Source organism: Pseudonaja textilis, chromosome 8 (genome assembly GCF_049901715.1).
Source record: "Pseudonaja textilis isolate UNSWEBS1 chromosome 8, rPseTex1.2, whole genome shotgun sequence".
Lineage (NCBI taxonomy): Eukaryota > Metazoa > Chordata > Lepidosauria > Squamata > Elapidae > Pseudonaja > Pseudonaja textilis.
In genome coordinates, this window is record NC_141997.1 from 8,086,058 (window position 1) to 8,100,951 (window position 14,894).

General features: G+C 39.1%; 1 protein-coding gene across 4 annotated transcripts in view; it reads left to right on the top strand.

Moving 5' to 3' along the window:
* BCLAF3 (BCLAF1 and THRAP3 family member 3) overlaps window positions 1-14,894 on the top strand; it is a 42,590-nt gene that overhangs the window by 22,102 nt on the left and 5,594 nt on the right. For 2 of the 4 annotated variants that reach the window (XM_026714228.2, XM_026714230.2), the window contains exons 9-10: window positions 2,634-2,748; window positions 8,966-9,058. In XM_026714228.2, the coding sequence (XP_026570013.2) occupies window positions 2,634-2,748; window positions 8,966-9,058 (208 nt within the window). The remainder of the gene's footprint in view (window positions 1-2,633; window positions 2,749-8,965; window positions 9,059-14,894) is intronic. The other 2 variants (XM_087938243.1, XM_087938244.1) reach the window with 1 other exon arrangement.

Genomic DNA, 14,894 nt, shown 5'->3' on the forward strand with positions numbered 1-14,894 from the left:
AGAGAGTGTGTTGAGGGCATTGGAACTGTTTGAAATTGCAGCTCCAAAATTGGGACGTTCTCAAGTCTTTCCATCCTTAGATTGAAAATTCTCCATGGCTGAAAATTCTACTTGGATTTTTGCATGGGATGTTTTCAGCCAGCCTCCAGAGTGAAAAGGACTTCCTCAGAGTGAAAAGGACTTCCATGCCAAAATCCAAGCAGGAATCTATAGAAATCAAAGCGTACATGCAGGAATCTGCTGCACACATACAAGTTGCTGCCACATGCCAAGAGGACTCACTTTCATCTCTGCAGGCTGGCTGACAAGGTCCATGCCAAAATTCAAACCTCAGTGCAGAAATCCAAACCTCTGCTGCCTCTATCTTATTTCTGGAGGTTGGCCGAAAAAGCTCTGAGGTCAAGAGAGAGTCCTCTGGACTCTAGGGACTGGCTGAAAACATTCCATGCCAAAATCATGTTTGGATTTTGTCATGGAGCCTTTCCAGCCAGCTACCAGAAGTGAGAGAAAGTTCCCAGAAAGTCCCCTGCTAGCTTCTCCATTGACTTTCTGGGGAAGCTGGCAAGGAAAATTGCAAATGGAAACCGCATGATTGCAGGGCACTTGGCAACTAGTCATAAGGGCAAATAGATTGCCAAGTCGCAATCATGCAACCACAGGAACGATGCAGTAGCCATAACTTGGGGAACTGGACATAAGTCCTGCACATAAGTCCTTTCACTGAGCAACATTGTAACTTTGAATTGTAGCTGAACAAATAGTCAAGTCAAGGACTACTCATTGTTACAGCTAATCTCATTCATTTATATTAGTTTGAATTTTTTGTACCAGTGTGCGTTACATTGAATCATATCCTGCACTTTGACACCTATTTCTCTAATGTGCAGAGATCCTTTTGGAGCATTTTCAAGTCCCTTATTGTTTTAATGACTCTTCACAGTTTAGAGTCATCAGCAAACTTAGCTATTCTACTTCTCATGCCTGAATCCAGTCTATTTACAGATAACATTAAAATGCATCAGCTAGACATAATTCACTAACTACATCCATATGTTGTGAAAAATGCTAACCAGTCATTCAAATACCCTTGGCAAGTATCTTTCAAATATGTGTATCTCTTTTTTGCTTTTGGCTTTATTACACCATTTTTCAGACCACACAATTTGCCATCCATTATCTTTATTCCATAGTTAAATTTTATAAGCCAGTTTAATTAATGTAAAATTCTTCCATGATATAGCCTTCAAAATATGAACATTCCAAATAGCTATACCTACACAACACTAGAAAAAATATAGCTTGTCTTCAGCCATAATATTAGCAAAGTGTTATCTGGCAAAGCTTTTCTGGGTGATGGATGATCAGGTAAACTCTGGCTCTTTGCTAGACTATGAGTCATTCTTGGCTTTCTATAATATACTTGTCACCCACACTCAGGCCAGAGCATCCACTATTTCAATCAATTTGTCACAGATTCAGAGTTCCCAGAACCAGCCCTCAAGTTATCCTTCAGTATAAAATAATACTAGGAGGAATACAATCATTTCATGCCTGTTTGGCAGATGCTGTATTATTTGTCAAGCATAGCCAGAACTACCTTTTTCAGAATTATTAGTTATTATGTTGTTAGATATTTATAATTTGCTGTTGCACCTGAATTTTGACATTGGCCTCCACTGCTTTACATGTTTCACTATAAATATTTGCCATGTCCCGCTTCCAGAATGCAGGTAATTTTATCAATAATTGATTTCCTGGAATTTATTTTTATTAGATTTTACCTAGTAAATTTAAGATAATTACCATATTCATTGTCTTACATTTTTATTCTCAAATTCTGAACAAAATTGTTTTTAATATGGTAAAGTGGCTGTCATTAAAATGGATGCTTTAAATGTGTTTTTAAAAATGGGCCATTATTTTTACAAGATGAAGCCCAAACTATTGAATTCATATCCATTTAACGTATCTATTTATGAGGCCATAGAAGAAGAGTGCTGGTGGCATGCTTCCTTTTTCAGTTCCTTTCCAAATTAGAAGATCATTCAAAGCATTTCTTGTTTAATTTGACATTTTGGCAGGAGTTTGGGCATTGATGTTATATTTGAATAACTATAGTGTATCTTTGAACCACTAACATCTCAGATTTTATTTATGGAATGTTTGGTTCAGACTTGATCCATGAACAGCTTTGGTCTAAGAGACTTGTCTGAATTGGTCTTAAAATAATTGGATTAATTTCAGATGGATAAAGATGTACTATAATGTCTTTATATGCAATAATAATTTGATAGATATAGAATAATTAGAAAATACTAATCTTCTAAAACAGATTATTTTAGAGTATTACATTGAACTCTGTAAACTGAAATTTCAGAAGAGAATAGTGTAGTTCTTTGCACAAATACTTAACAGTGTTTGATGATCTGCAAATAGTAATGTACTTTGTCTCAATATATGGAATATTGCAGGAACAAGAATACTTTATGATTAGCATGTTTGTTAGACATATCGGATGACTGTTGAATTTATCAAAGTTTTCATAAATTATATTTGATTTAAATTTTATGTTACTGTGCCAATTTAAATAAATTTATTGAAATTGATAAACACTGAAATATTTTGTTATTTAGGCATGCACAGAATAGTAGCTTTGTAAAACTTCGGAATGTTCAAACATACAAATACCAGAAATCACCAAGATTCCCCAGTCAGCCTTTCAGAAAATTTATTAAGAAACCATACATGGTAAGTTATTAGGAATATTAGTTATGTACTATAATTTCACGATTCCATTTATTTTGAAAGAGCTTTCATTGTGATGTTTTCGTTGTGGCTTTGTTTGTATTTGCTATTTGTGTTTGCGATTTTTCTGTTGCCAAGATTCCTATAATCTTGGGGCAAATTATAAATCCAATTTTTTGTTTTTAGTTTATCATTTAATGATGGTTTATCTTTACTTAAAGCAAGATGCAAAGACTCTTTTCGGCTTTAGAGATTTAGGAAAAAATTACAGATGGTTAAGTTACTTGCGCATTGTATCATAAGCTGAAAAAGAATATTGAGTGTTTTTCTGGGATAATGTGTGAACAGCTCAAAAATAAGTACAAAATATGTACTTGACAATATTTTATATAGAAAAATACAGATTTAGGTTCATTGCATGTCTTTCCTTCTCCAAAAAACCCCCCACCACACTTCAAATGGTATGTCACTTTTTGAAATAATTTACACCCTAAGTAGAGTTGTTACAGAGTAAATGTGGGTTAGACTATAGATTTTATTATTTTTAATTTCAAATAGAACTTAATAGGGCATAATATTATTTGTAGCTGAAGAATCTATAGACGTATACTGTGTGCACAATTATTAGGCAAGTTGTATTTTAAAGGATTAATTTTAATACTATTTTATAGTTTTTTATTAATTTATAATATGATATACAAAGAGAATACAAAAGTAAATATTAGGGAAATTGGGAAAGGAAAAAGAGAAGTGTATAGTGAGGAAAAGCAAGGGAAAAAGGAGAAAAAGGCATTGACTTCCAACTCCTTTGGTGTAGCAAAATAAGGCATTAATATCAACCCTCAACTTTTTATTTGTTCATAATAATAGAAATTAGCCATTTCTATAATAACAAATCTATCTAATCGGTAAAACCCAAAATCAAAGTTTCATTTTTTCCACCTCAAGCACAAAGTTCAGAAGTGATTTCCAAGTAGAAATAAAGGTATATGTGGTTTTGTTCTTCTTCAATCAAAGCAGTCAATTTAGCCATTCCTCTTAATTCCATCAGTTTTTCCAGCCATTCATCCACTGTGGGGATCGAGGTGATCTTCCATTTCCGTGCATAGTCTTTCTGCCATCAACATATCAGAGTTTCGAATTCTTTTGCCAAATCTTGTTCCATTAAAGCAAAAAGAAAAGACTCTGGTTTTCTTTCTATATTCACTTTAAGAATTTTCTGTATTTATGTGTGAATCAAATATTTCTTTATCACACCTCCACCATAGATGATAAAAAGTCCCTTCTTTACATTTACATTTCAAACATTCATTTGGAGTATGTTATACATTCTTGACAATTTATCTAGAGTTAAATACCAACGATTCAACATCTTATAGAAATTTTCTTTCAAATTATGGTTTAAGGTAAACTTTAAACCTTTATTCCATATATTCTCCCACTGTTCAAATGTTACATTAAATCCAAAATTCCAAAAGGCAGGGCTAGATGAATCACAAATTGGAATTAAGATTGCCGGGAGAAATATCAACTGAAGAGGAACTAAAGAGCCTCTTGATGCAGGTGAAAGAGGAGAGTGCAAAAGTTGGCTTGAAACTCAAGAAAACTAAAATCATGGCATCCAGCCCTCTCAATTTCTGGCAAATAGATGGGAAAGAAATGGAGGCAATGACAGATTTTACTTTCTTGGGCTCCAAGATCACCATAGATGGGGACTACAGCCAAGAAATTAAATGACGCTTGCTCCTGGGGAGAAAATCTATGGCAAATCTAGACAGCATACTAAAAAGCAGAGACATCACCCTGCCAACAAAAGTGTGTAAAGTCAAGGCTATGGTTTTCCCAGTTGCAATATATGGCTGTGAAAGTTTGACCATAAGGAAGGCTAAACACCAAAGAATTGATGCCTTTGAGCTACGATGTTAGAGAAGACTCCTGTGAGTCCCTTGGACTGCAAGGCGATCAAACCGGTCAGTCCTAGAGGAGATCACCCCTGATTGATCTTTAGAAGGCCAGATCCTGAAGATGAAACTCAAATACTTTGGCCACCTAATGAGAAGGAAGGACTCACTGGAGAAGAGCCTAATTCTGGGAATGATTGAGGGCAAAAGACGAACAGGACAGCAGAGAATGAGGTGGCTGGATGAAGTCACTGAAGCAGTCAGCGTGAGCTTAAATGGACTCCCGGGGATGGTAGAGGACAGGAAGGCCTGGAGGAACATTGTCCATGGGGTAGTGATGGGTCAGCTTTCAAAATTCTAGTTGCTAAATTTTTAGAGGTTCATATCATATCAATCCTTGAAAAGGATTTGTATCTTTCTGAAAAAAGGGTATGTTCTCTTGCGATGTTGTTTTTTTTCCCTCCATGGGTCTATTAGCACTAAATTATTTATCATCTCGAAAATGTCTTTGGTAATTTACTCTGGGAGGTTTGATACCCTTAGTAGATGTTCTGTCCCAAAGTGGTGAAGTCACTATTCCAATCTCCCAAAATAAACCAATTTTCATACAAAATAGTTGGTTCATAAGATACTTAAAAAATTTACTTTTTCTGTCATTTGGCACATAAAGATCAATTACTACTTATTTTATTCCATTAAATTCAATTTCCACAATTACAGTTTTGCCATGGTCATCTAGTAGAAGTAGCTTAGGTTTAACTTGCGTTTTTATATATAAAACCAGTCCATTAATCTTTTTTAAACCGGAAGATATAAATTCTCCTCTAATCTTTTAATTATTAAATATTTATCATCTTTTTTCTTAATGTGTGTTTCTTGAAGGCAAATTATGTCAGCATTAAGTTTTCTCAAATAGTGAATAGTCTTACCTATCTACAATTCTTCAACTGGCTCTGAAATTAATTTATAACTGTCTATAGAATTCAAATGGAATCTTTGCTCACAATATGTGAGAGTATCACTCCCTCAAGCTTGTCCCAATGAAAGGGAATTTTTCTCTTCTTCAAAATATTGGTAAGGAATGAGTAAGCTTTCCTTTTTCTCAGAATTCTTACAGGAATTGACTTCAAAACAATTATTTCTACATTTTCCATTCTTTAGGTTTGAAGTGGCAATCCAGAACATGAGCTATCGTTATTTTTTCTTATAAAATGGACTAAATCATCCCTTGGTAGTTTTCTCATAGCAGCAATTCTCGAGTTTATAGGCTTTGTTGTTTTTGAGATCGAGAAGCTTTTCTTCACAATCAAGTGTGCCAAGACTTTAATCATCCTTAGCCTATTATCCTCTCCAGATCACTCAGGGATTGCTCTAAATCTTAATTGCAGCTCCTTAGCTTGGATTTCCAAGATAACTCTCTCATCCATTCAGCTTCAAAAAAATTGTCTTGCTTCTCCAATTTATGCTCCATTCTGTCCTTCACCGGTTTAATATCTCCTGTCAAACCTTGTATCTCCTCACGGAGTTCCTTTGCCAATGTGTCTATTTTTAATTCAAACTTAGTTTCTAATGCTTGGATAACTTCATGAAGTTTGGCTGTGTATTCATCCAAAAAAGATCTTAAAGATTCTACATCTCCTGGTATCTTTTGTTCTCTTATGGGTCACCATAATTAGTTTATAGCTCTAAATCTTATAGCTTAAATAATGCCACTTAAGAATTAAAAAGGGAATCACAGTTGTGCAGTCTTTGGCTCCGTATAGACAACAGCACCAGTTCAGTAAAAGAAACCTGATCTATGTCTCTCTGCCTGCTGCTAGACCAATCAAAAAATGGTAGAAACAGAAACTTTTCCTCCCTCGTTCCAGCCAAAACAAAACACTGTTTGGGTAAGCTTTTTTTTTTCAAAGAATGCATTCAGCAGAGTCTATTAAGGGTAAATAATCTTCCAAAGATTTTAAGTCCAAAAGTTTCAGATATAGTTTCCACAGTGTTTCCTTGCTTCTTTAATTTGACTTGAATACATCATCTCCTCTGCCTTGGCCATTTTAACATTCCCAAAGCCTCAGAAATGGCAATGATTCCACAAAAAGGAAAAGTAGGCTGTAGCCTCATTTAGGAAAGAAAGGTAAGTATGCAAAAGTTAGTGTCTAAGAAGCAGTGTCATACTTTATTATCCATTTAAAATGGCTGGTTCCTCCAAAGTGAACTTATTTTTGGTTGCCCAAACCCCAGCCAGAGACTCACCTGATCACTTCTTCCAGAAGCTTTCTGAGAGCTATCTGGGGGAGCAAAAGGGTTGATTTCCAGAACTTCCCCTTTCCCCAGGGAGGTTTCTTCTGCTTTAGATAACTTTCTAAAGCAAATAACTGTGGGGAGTCTGTAACAATTTGGGAAAATTGTTGCAGCCAAGTCTGCCAACTTTCTCTGGAAGTGAGGATTAATTGTATTATTGAACAACTATAGCGTTCTCAGTCAATTCAAATATTTAAGAAAGTAAAAGTAAAGTTTGACTTTCTTAGGAATGCACGTTGGGATGCATTTTGAATGGTTCTTTGGACAAAAAAAAGCCTCTGCTTGTCCTCTGCTTGTCTAATTTATCTCCTTAGCCTGGTATGCAGTGCAGTGAGCCTTTATTTAGTAGTTTTGAGGCCTTCAGATGAAGTTAGGCCCTTGTATTTTTTGAGTAGCCGAGTTTTATCCCTAATCTTTATACCTTTCTATAATTCCACTAATTGTCTAACCTCTCTACAAGTTGTCTTGATATTAACCTGTAACTTCATTCTGGTGTGTCTGTGTGTTTGTGTTTGTGTGTGTGTGGATATACTGCTGTTCTTCTCATTGTGTAACAAACTTCTCTGAGATTGCAGCTGCAGTAATCTGTACTAATTCATTGATTTGAATTACGGCGGTAGTAGCAGGGGTGGGGTTCAAATTTTTTAACAACCGGTTCTGTGGGCGTGGCTTAGTTGGTGGGCATGGCTTGGTGGTCATGTGGCTGGGTGGACGTGGCTTGGTGGTCATGCTGTTGGCTGGGCGTGGCCAACTCAATATCACTCACATCGAGGCACGCATCTCCTTGCCTAGCCTCTCATGACTGGGGATGCTACAAGAGTCGTAAGTGTGAAAAATGGTCATAAGTCACTTTTTTCAGGGCCATTGTAACTTTGAATGGTCACTCCACACAAGCAAAGTACCAGCAAAGGAGGGGAAAAAAACTCCAGAGACATTCCAGAGACAGGAAGTCTAGTCCTGCCAAGAATGTAGTAAGGGTTAACGGAGAGGCAGTTTCTGTAAGCAACAACAGAATGTTTCCTTCCTGCCTTCCTTACAGGATTAGGTCAGTAATTTCTTCTAACAACCGATTCTCCGAACTGCTTAGAATGTGAACATTCAGTTCTAGCGAATAGGTGCGAACTGGCAGAATCCCAACCCTGGGTAGTACTGATTTTGTGAGGGCTCTTTTGGAATCTACTAGCATGCTATCTGATAATATTTCTCTCCTGGTAGTTCACCTCGAAGGTTGATTGTAGCTAGTTTATCAACGTTCTTATCCCTCATATAACCTACTGTACTCTGCAATGGAGGCGATGGCAGTGACATTCCAGTTTCAGGTGTAGCTGCACATCCACTTGTACTTCTGGATCTTCTTGAGTCTGGGATGTAATATGTAGATACTTTATCTCAAGTTGTGATAGCAGCTTCCTCTTCATTGTGTTGAAATGTTGAATAACTAGCTGTTTCTCAGTTAGAGTGGATGCAGGTTTTTTGTCATTAAATATCCCCTCTCATTAGGTCTGCTGTTGTATTAGCATTCCATCAATTCCAGGTTCTCTTGTGAAGTCATTCAATTGTTTGTTCCAGTAGACCATTTATCATCAGATTGTCCTGGTACCCCAATATCTGACAGGGGCCTTGTTAACCTTAGGGCATCATCTGAGCTGGCATGTCTCTCCCAGTTCATGTCACTCACATTTGAGGTATAGGCAGTGATGTGTTAGGTGGTCTTTGCCTAAGGACCCCTATTGATAAGATAGATAGCAGTTGAGATTTGAACCTTGATCTCCCGCATCAAAGGTGGTACTCTAACCATTATACTATTTAGCCACTTCTCTCTCCCTCTCTCTCTCCCTCTCTCTCTCTGTCTCTTTCTCTTTGTCTGTATGTTAAACTATTAAAGATTAGGAAATGCACCTAGACTTTTTTCCTTTTATTGCTTTCGTTAAGGAGGAAAAATAAGCATTATGTTGGATTTGCAGGGCTTATAATTTGAAAAACTTAAATATTCAATCAATCATTGCAATTTTCTTTTAATATAGAGCCATTGTACTGAAAATTCACATGCTGATATTACAACCAATCGATTAAAAAGACGAATTGAAAATCCTGAAACAGTTCAAAGACCCAGCAAGGTATAATTTTAATTTTACAGAATTCTATTGGATCAATAGAATTACTTTTCTCTTTACAATATAGTTACCCTGTTGGGTATTACCACAGACAATAGAAGGACATTACAACTAGAATGACTGCATGAACTATATTTCTAAAAAAAACTAGTTTCCTCCAGTAGAAGAAAAGTGCTGTGATCCTAGGAAAATATTTCTGTTGCAGAAGCACTTTGTTTAAAAAATAAATATGCACTGTATCTCCTACTATCTGATATGACTTGTAATGTATGAATCTAGTGAGTTTCTGTTCACAATAGGACAGTAGATATCTAATTAAATTTGGAACAAGTTTTTTAAATTCAAAACTGAAACATTGATTAAGACAGAGTCATCAAGCAACATAAAATTGTCTACTCTGACACTCTTATGCTGTCTCTCAAAATAAGCATAATTTAAATAAGATATAATATTGAATCTCTTAAAAATCATTACAACTGTATAATCATTCTGAACTATTGCTTTTGCAGTAACAAAAACACAGAACCTTTTAAATCTTAGTGCTTTATGATTTATTTAAAATTAATTGGAAATTCTATGCACATGGATTCTCTTTCAGAAAAAGCTTCATTTTTAATCACCTTTTTTCATAGATAAGAACTTTCTCATAAGAGAGAGGTCTGCAGTACGGATTGCCACTATTAATCAGTAGTAATGGAGGTTGTGGGAATTAAAGTATGTTACCCCATATGCTGAGGCATTGTTCTACATTAGAAGAGTTCTTATATGTTTGAGGTCAGTGTAGCTTTTCTTGTTGTTTATCAGGCTTTGTGTCCTATCTGTCTTTTTTGATTATTTTTTTAAAAGAGAAAGCATGTTGCAAATTATCATGCTGCAATACCAGCAATTTACTTTTAAAGAATGCCTCTGGGCTTCATTTACAACTCATACATTTCTTTAGACAATAAATATAATGGGTGGCTGCAGTTCATGGTTTGTTTGGAAATGTGCCTACTTCCCCAAAGGATGAAGATATGCAAAAGTACTAAGAAATTTTATATAGGAGAGACGGCAGTAGTATTTGATAAAATTGTAATTTGTTACATTTCCCAAGGTACTGTGTTTTCTCGAAAATAAGACTGGGTCTGATATTTATTTTTGGTCCAAAGACCCATTAGGACTTATTTTCAGGGGATATCTTATTTTTTTCATCACAAGGCCCAGGCCCTCATTTCCATGAACACCTAGGAAGCAGTGAATGTGCAGAGTCCAACAGTGTCTTGAAGCAGCTACAGCCCACTGGCCCCTTTGGCCAGGGCACTCTGGGGGGTAACTCAGGTTTCACTCAGTGGGATAGGAAGGCTTTGGAAACTGCCTTTTCATTTACATTCATCATCATTATTGTAATCTGTCCCTGTATTTTTTCAAAAAAATGGTTGGTATTTACCATGATTAGCCTCCTAGAACTCCAATGGGAAGGGGCAGTATGAATTCTGCACATGAGCTGTGGAAATTCAGACAAGCTGATCATTGAGGCTCCAGCCAGCCTCCACCCACCCACCTGCCGGATTCCTCGATCCAGGGCAGGAATGGAAAAGAGGCAGTCTCTGCTTACCCCTGCCCTGGCTGTCTTGACATTCAGGCCACCTTACGGTAGTGGCACCGGCAGCAGGAGAAGGCAGATGTCAACTCACAAAGCATCCCTGAACTGCTCTTGAGTTGCCATAGACAGGGGGATGGGGAAGCAAACTTTGCAGCTACATCAAGGAGCTGATATCTCAGTCAAAACAAGGCACATTCCAACAGATACGCCGAAGTCATCTCCACGGAAACCCATAGTAGCCAGAGGGAGTGACCTTTACAACCCGCAAAATTACTTCATTGGGGAATGTGACTGATGACACATATTGGGGGAAGAGAGAAACAGGGTCAGAGGCAAAGCGGGAATTAACTGAGGTCAGAGTTGGCTCTACCTGGTCCATGCTGGCATGAAACTCCTAATAAATAACTGGATTTCTTTTGAAGCTTGGCTTGAGTCTCATGATTTAATTAGGGCAACTGTTGGAACCCTGACAGCGAGCCAATTCTCACGAAATTAATAAAAATGACTGGGATTCCTGAGCCCTGGATTCTCCATCCACTCCCCAACACCTGGGGTGTGTGGAGAGAAACTTAGGCTACCATGGCAGAGGGCGGATTATCCGAAGAGAGCCTGCTTCAGGCAACCCTGAGCGGGGTAGAACTTGCCTCCACCCAGGGAACTCCTGGAACCAGCAGCCCAACCGGAGCCAAATTGCAGCCCTCCCTGAACATCAAAGCCAAGAGGCCCATCACAGCGACTGAAACAAGAAAAGATGAGTATTGGTGGAAAACAAATCCCTAAAGCAGCTGAGGTTGAACTCCCCCACCCCAGAGCCCAGGGCTGGGGGAAAACCCTGAGCGAGCTAGGAAGACTGGAGTGGATGATGGACTGGGAAAGTGCTAGACTCCCAAAACTCTGATGGAACCCTTGGGGGAATCTTTAGAACAGCTGAGGGAGAAATTTGAACAAACCACCCTTCGGGATGAGGGGCCATCATGCTGCCCAAAAGAGAGCGGGGTTACAACTGAGCCTTTTGAAGCAAGGAGAAGCAGAAGGGAATACAGCCCTCTTTTTCACTACCCAGAGGGAGAATGAGCCCAAAGCTGCTGCCATTGGTCCCTCCATGTGACACGCAAGCTGCCCAAGGGGGATGGCCTCTCTCCAAACCAGAGCCAAAAGAGACCGCCAAACACAAGTGCAGGAACACGGGGCCCAACATGATGGGGGAGGAGCAGAGCTGAACAAACTACCACAATTCAGGGGAAATCTGATGGGGACTCAGATCGACTGGCTCTATTCCTTAACTCTGCTAGAGTCCACCTAGAGTGCTATGGCCACCTTTACCCATCACACAGAGCCATGGTGGATACCATCGCTGGGGGGCTAGAAAGAAAAACAAAGGAATGGCTAGCAGCCCTCCATAAGAGGGCAGCCCCCCAACTGCAAGACATTGACAATTTCCTTCAAGAGCTTGAAGCCAGATTTGAGGAGGTGGAGAAGGATCCGTACACGGAGGATGAGCTCCAAAACCTAAACCAGAGGGTGAGACCCATTAAGGAACATATCAGTGAATTCAAGAGTCATGGGGAAGCTACCCCCTTTGCTAGAACAACTATTAGCTCACTCTTTCAGAACAAGCTTGGACAAGCAAATTACTCAGGTAACTGCCTACTGGGACATTCCAAACCGACTCTGAATGGTTCCGAGTGGCCATAAAAGTTGACTCTGGATTGCACACAAACGACATGCGGAAGCAACCCGATACCAAGGAGAGGGTTCCGCCATGATCGGCCGTTAGGAGCAGCTGGTGGTGAGGTAGCTGCCTGCGGGTCGCTCCTAACAGCAAGTACCCCTCCCGCCCTTCCCCCCATTTCACATGTTTAAATAGGCCTAAATTTGGGGGGAGGGGCTTAATTTCACCTCATGCCTAGAAAACATGCTGGGCCTTCCTATTGGGGGGGGCGTATTGTTGGAGAAACAATGGTAGTTTACAAAAACAAAAATCTAAGTTTCAGTTTTTTTGTTGCAAGCACAAACTCCAGAAGCAATTTAAAGATGGAAGGATAAATATATTTTCTTCTTTGGATAAAAGAATCAATTTAACCATCTCTGCTTCTCTTTGCTATAGGGAATAGTATATCATTCCTTTTTAGTTTTTAGTTCTGTATTTATTTTTTAACCCTAAAGAGAGAAAATACTTTTTTTTTTAGTTTTGGTATTTTACTAATTGTAGGTCCAGTTAACTTCATGTAGTTCATTAAATTTGAATCTTTCTCTTGAGTGTATTCTTATGAAGTGAATCTTTTTCTTCTCTTATTTTTATATCTAGTCAATGGTAGTTTACAGACTTTGGAAATTATTCAGCATTACTTAAAGAAGCAGAGGACATATATTTACATACTCATTTTATACACACAAAACTAGCTTAAAACTTTATTTCAGTACATATATCAAACGTTTAAAAATCCATCCTAATTAAGACATTAAATTTAGGTCAATCCCTCCAGCTTGTCTTCATAAAGTCTCTTTGTTCTCAGGAGAATCTATCAAGTCTCTTTTCTTGAAAAATTCACAGCTTTATTTATATCCAAGAAAAAAAGTCCCAAAATTGTTCTGTCAGACATTGTAAATTAGTATGAAGCAGATCTTCCCAGATTAAAGTTTCCTTTCCTAAAATGGCTATCATATCTTTTTTTCTCAAAGAATTGTTACCTTGTTAGTTTACAGAAAGCAAAAGTCCCAAACTTGACCTCTTTGAGAGTTGTGAATGTACTTCATTTTTCAGTTGCGCTGGGAGTGTTGTACTCATACCATCATCATAAAAAAAGCTGATGTCAGATTTATATTCCGAAGTTACAGTTATTTGCATTATCCAGTATTTGTGAAGTTGACATAGTAGGTTGATAATTTTATACATCTAATTGTGTCTCTTGTCAGCCAGATCTCCAGCATGGGATTCTCCTTTGATGCATACTTGCTATCAGCTGCCATAATAATGGGGGGGGGGCATGGTATTTGGGTTGGGGAAGTGAGCTAGTGAGGTGAAGCCCCATGTGAACTAAAAGGGAAGGTATATTCTCAAGAATTAGTGTGCTACTGAGTGGAGTTGCTTACACCCTGTCAAAGCCAACCATCCTGGGGCTCTAGATGTGCGAAATACCTGAAGATGAGCCTCACACAACATCACACTGGATGTTGATTGGACACTCAGCAAGGGACGCTGGGGGGAGGGGTTTGGGGAAACTTTCAGTCTGTAACTTCTACGTGTTTTGAATCAGATCTTGCCTTGCTTTCACTGCTATCATTTCAAACTCGGTAAAAGTACCTCTTCTGTATTTCAATGGAGTTGGAGATTTTTAAATTTTGGGTTTTGAATGGATGGCAGGCCTGACATTTGTTCTTTTTTAATATCCTCTGTGTAATTAATATATTTTGGCAGATTTATGAAGCTAGTGATCTTCCGTATAGACCAGCAGTGTCAAACTCAAGGCCTGCAGGCCAAATCCGGCCCATGGGGTGCTTAGACCTGGCCCATGGGACCACCCTAGAAACAATGAAGGACCTGCCTGCAGTGCCTCTGCAGCGAAAACAGAGCTCGGGTGAACCGCACGTGTCCCTCTCAGGCTCCGATTTTGGCCGCAACAGCCTCCTGCAGCCTTCTGCCAGTAAAAATGGAGCTCAGAGACCAGTGGTGGTATTCTACCGGTTCAGCCCAGTTCTGGCGTACTGGTAGCACCGAAGAGCAGCAGAGACCAAATCGATTCTCTAAGACACTCTACAGTTGGGCCCACCCACCTGCCCAGGTTCCCATGCTGACCTTTATTCCCTGTTTTTGAAGCGCAGCTGCTTTGTGTGGCACAGATTGCCACACGTCAGCTGCTGAAGCAACAGGGAGAGTGCAGGATTGCAGAAGGTGAGTCGAAAAGCCTCTGCGCCTGCACAAAATGTGTGTGCGCATGCAAAGCGCTCCCACCAAGCCATGCCCACTGAACTGGTGGTAAACTGTTTGAAATGCACCACTGTCAGAGACCTCTGTTTTCACTGGCAGGGTGCTGCAGGTGGCCATTGCAGCTGAAAACTGAGCCCGGATGGGCTGCACATGGCCTCTTCAAGCTGCGTTTTTGCTGCCAGAGGGCTGCAGGAAGCCGTTGTAGCCAAAAATGGAGCCTCAATGAGTGACGCCGAGCTGGCCACTCCGACCTTAGCCATGCCCATGCCAGCTGTGCCCACCCTGTCCCCTAAAGTCAGACACAACCCTGATGCGGCCCTCAAGTCAAG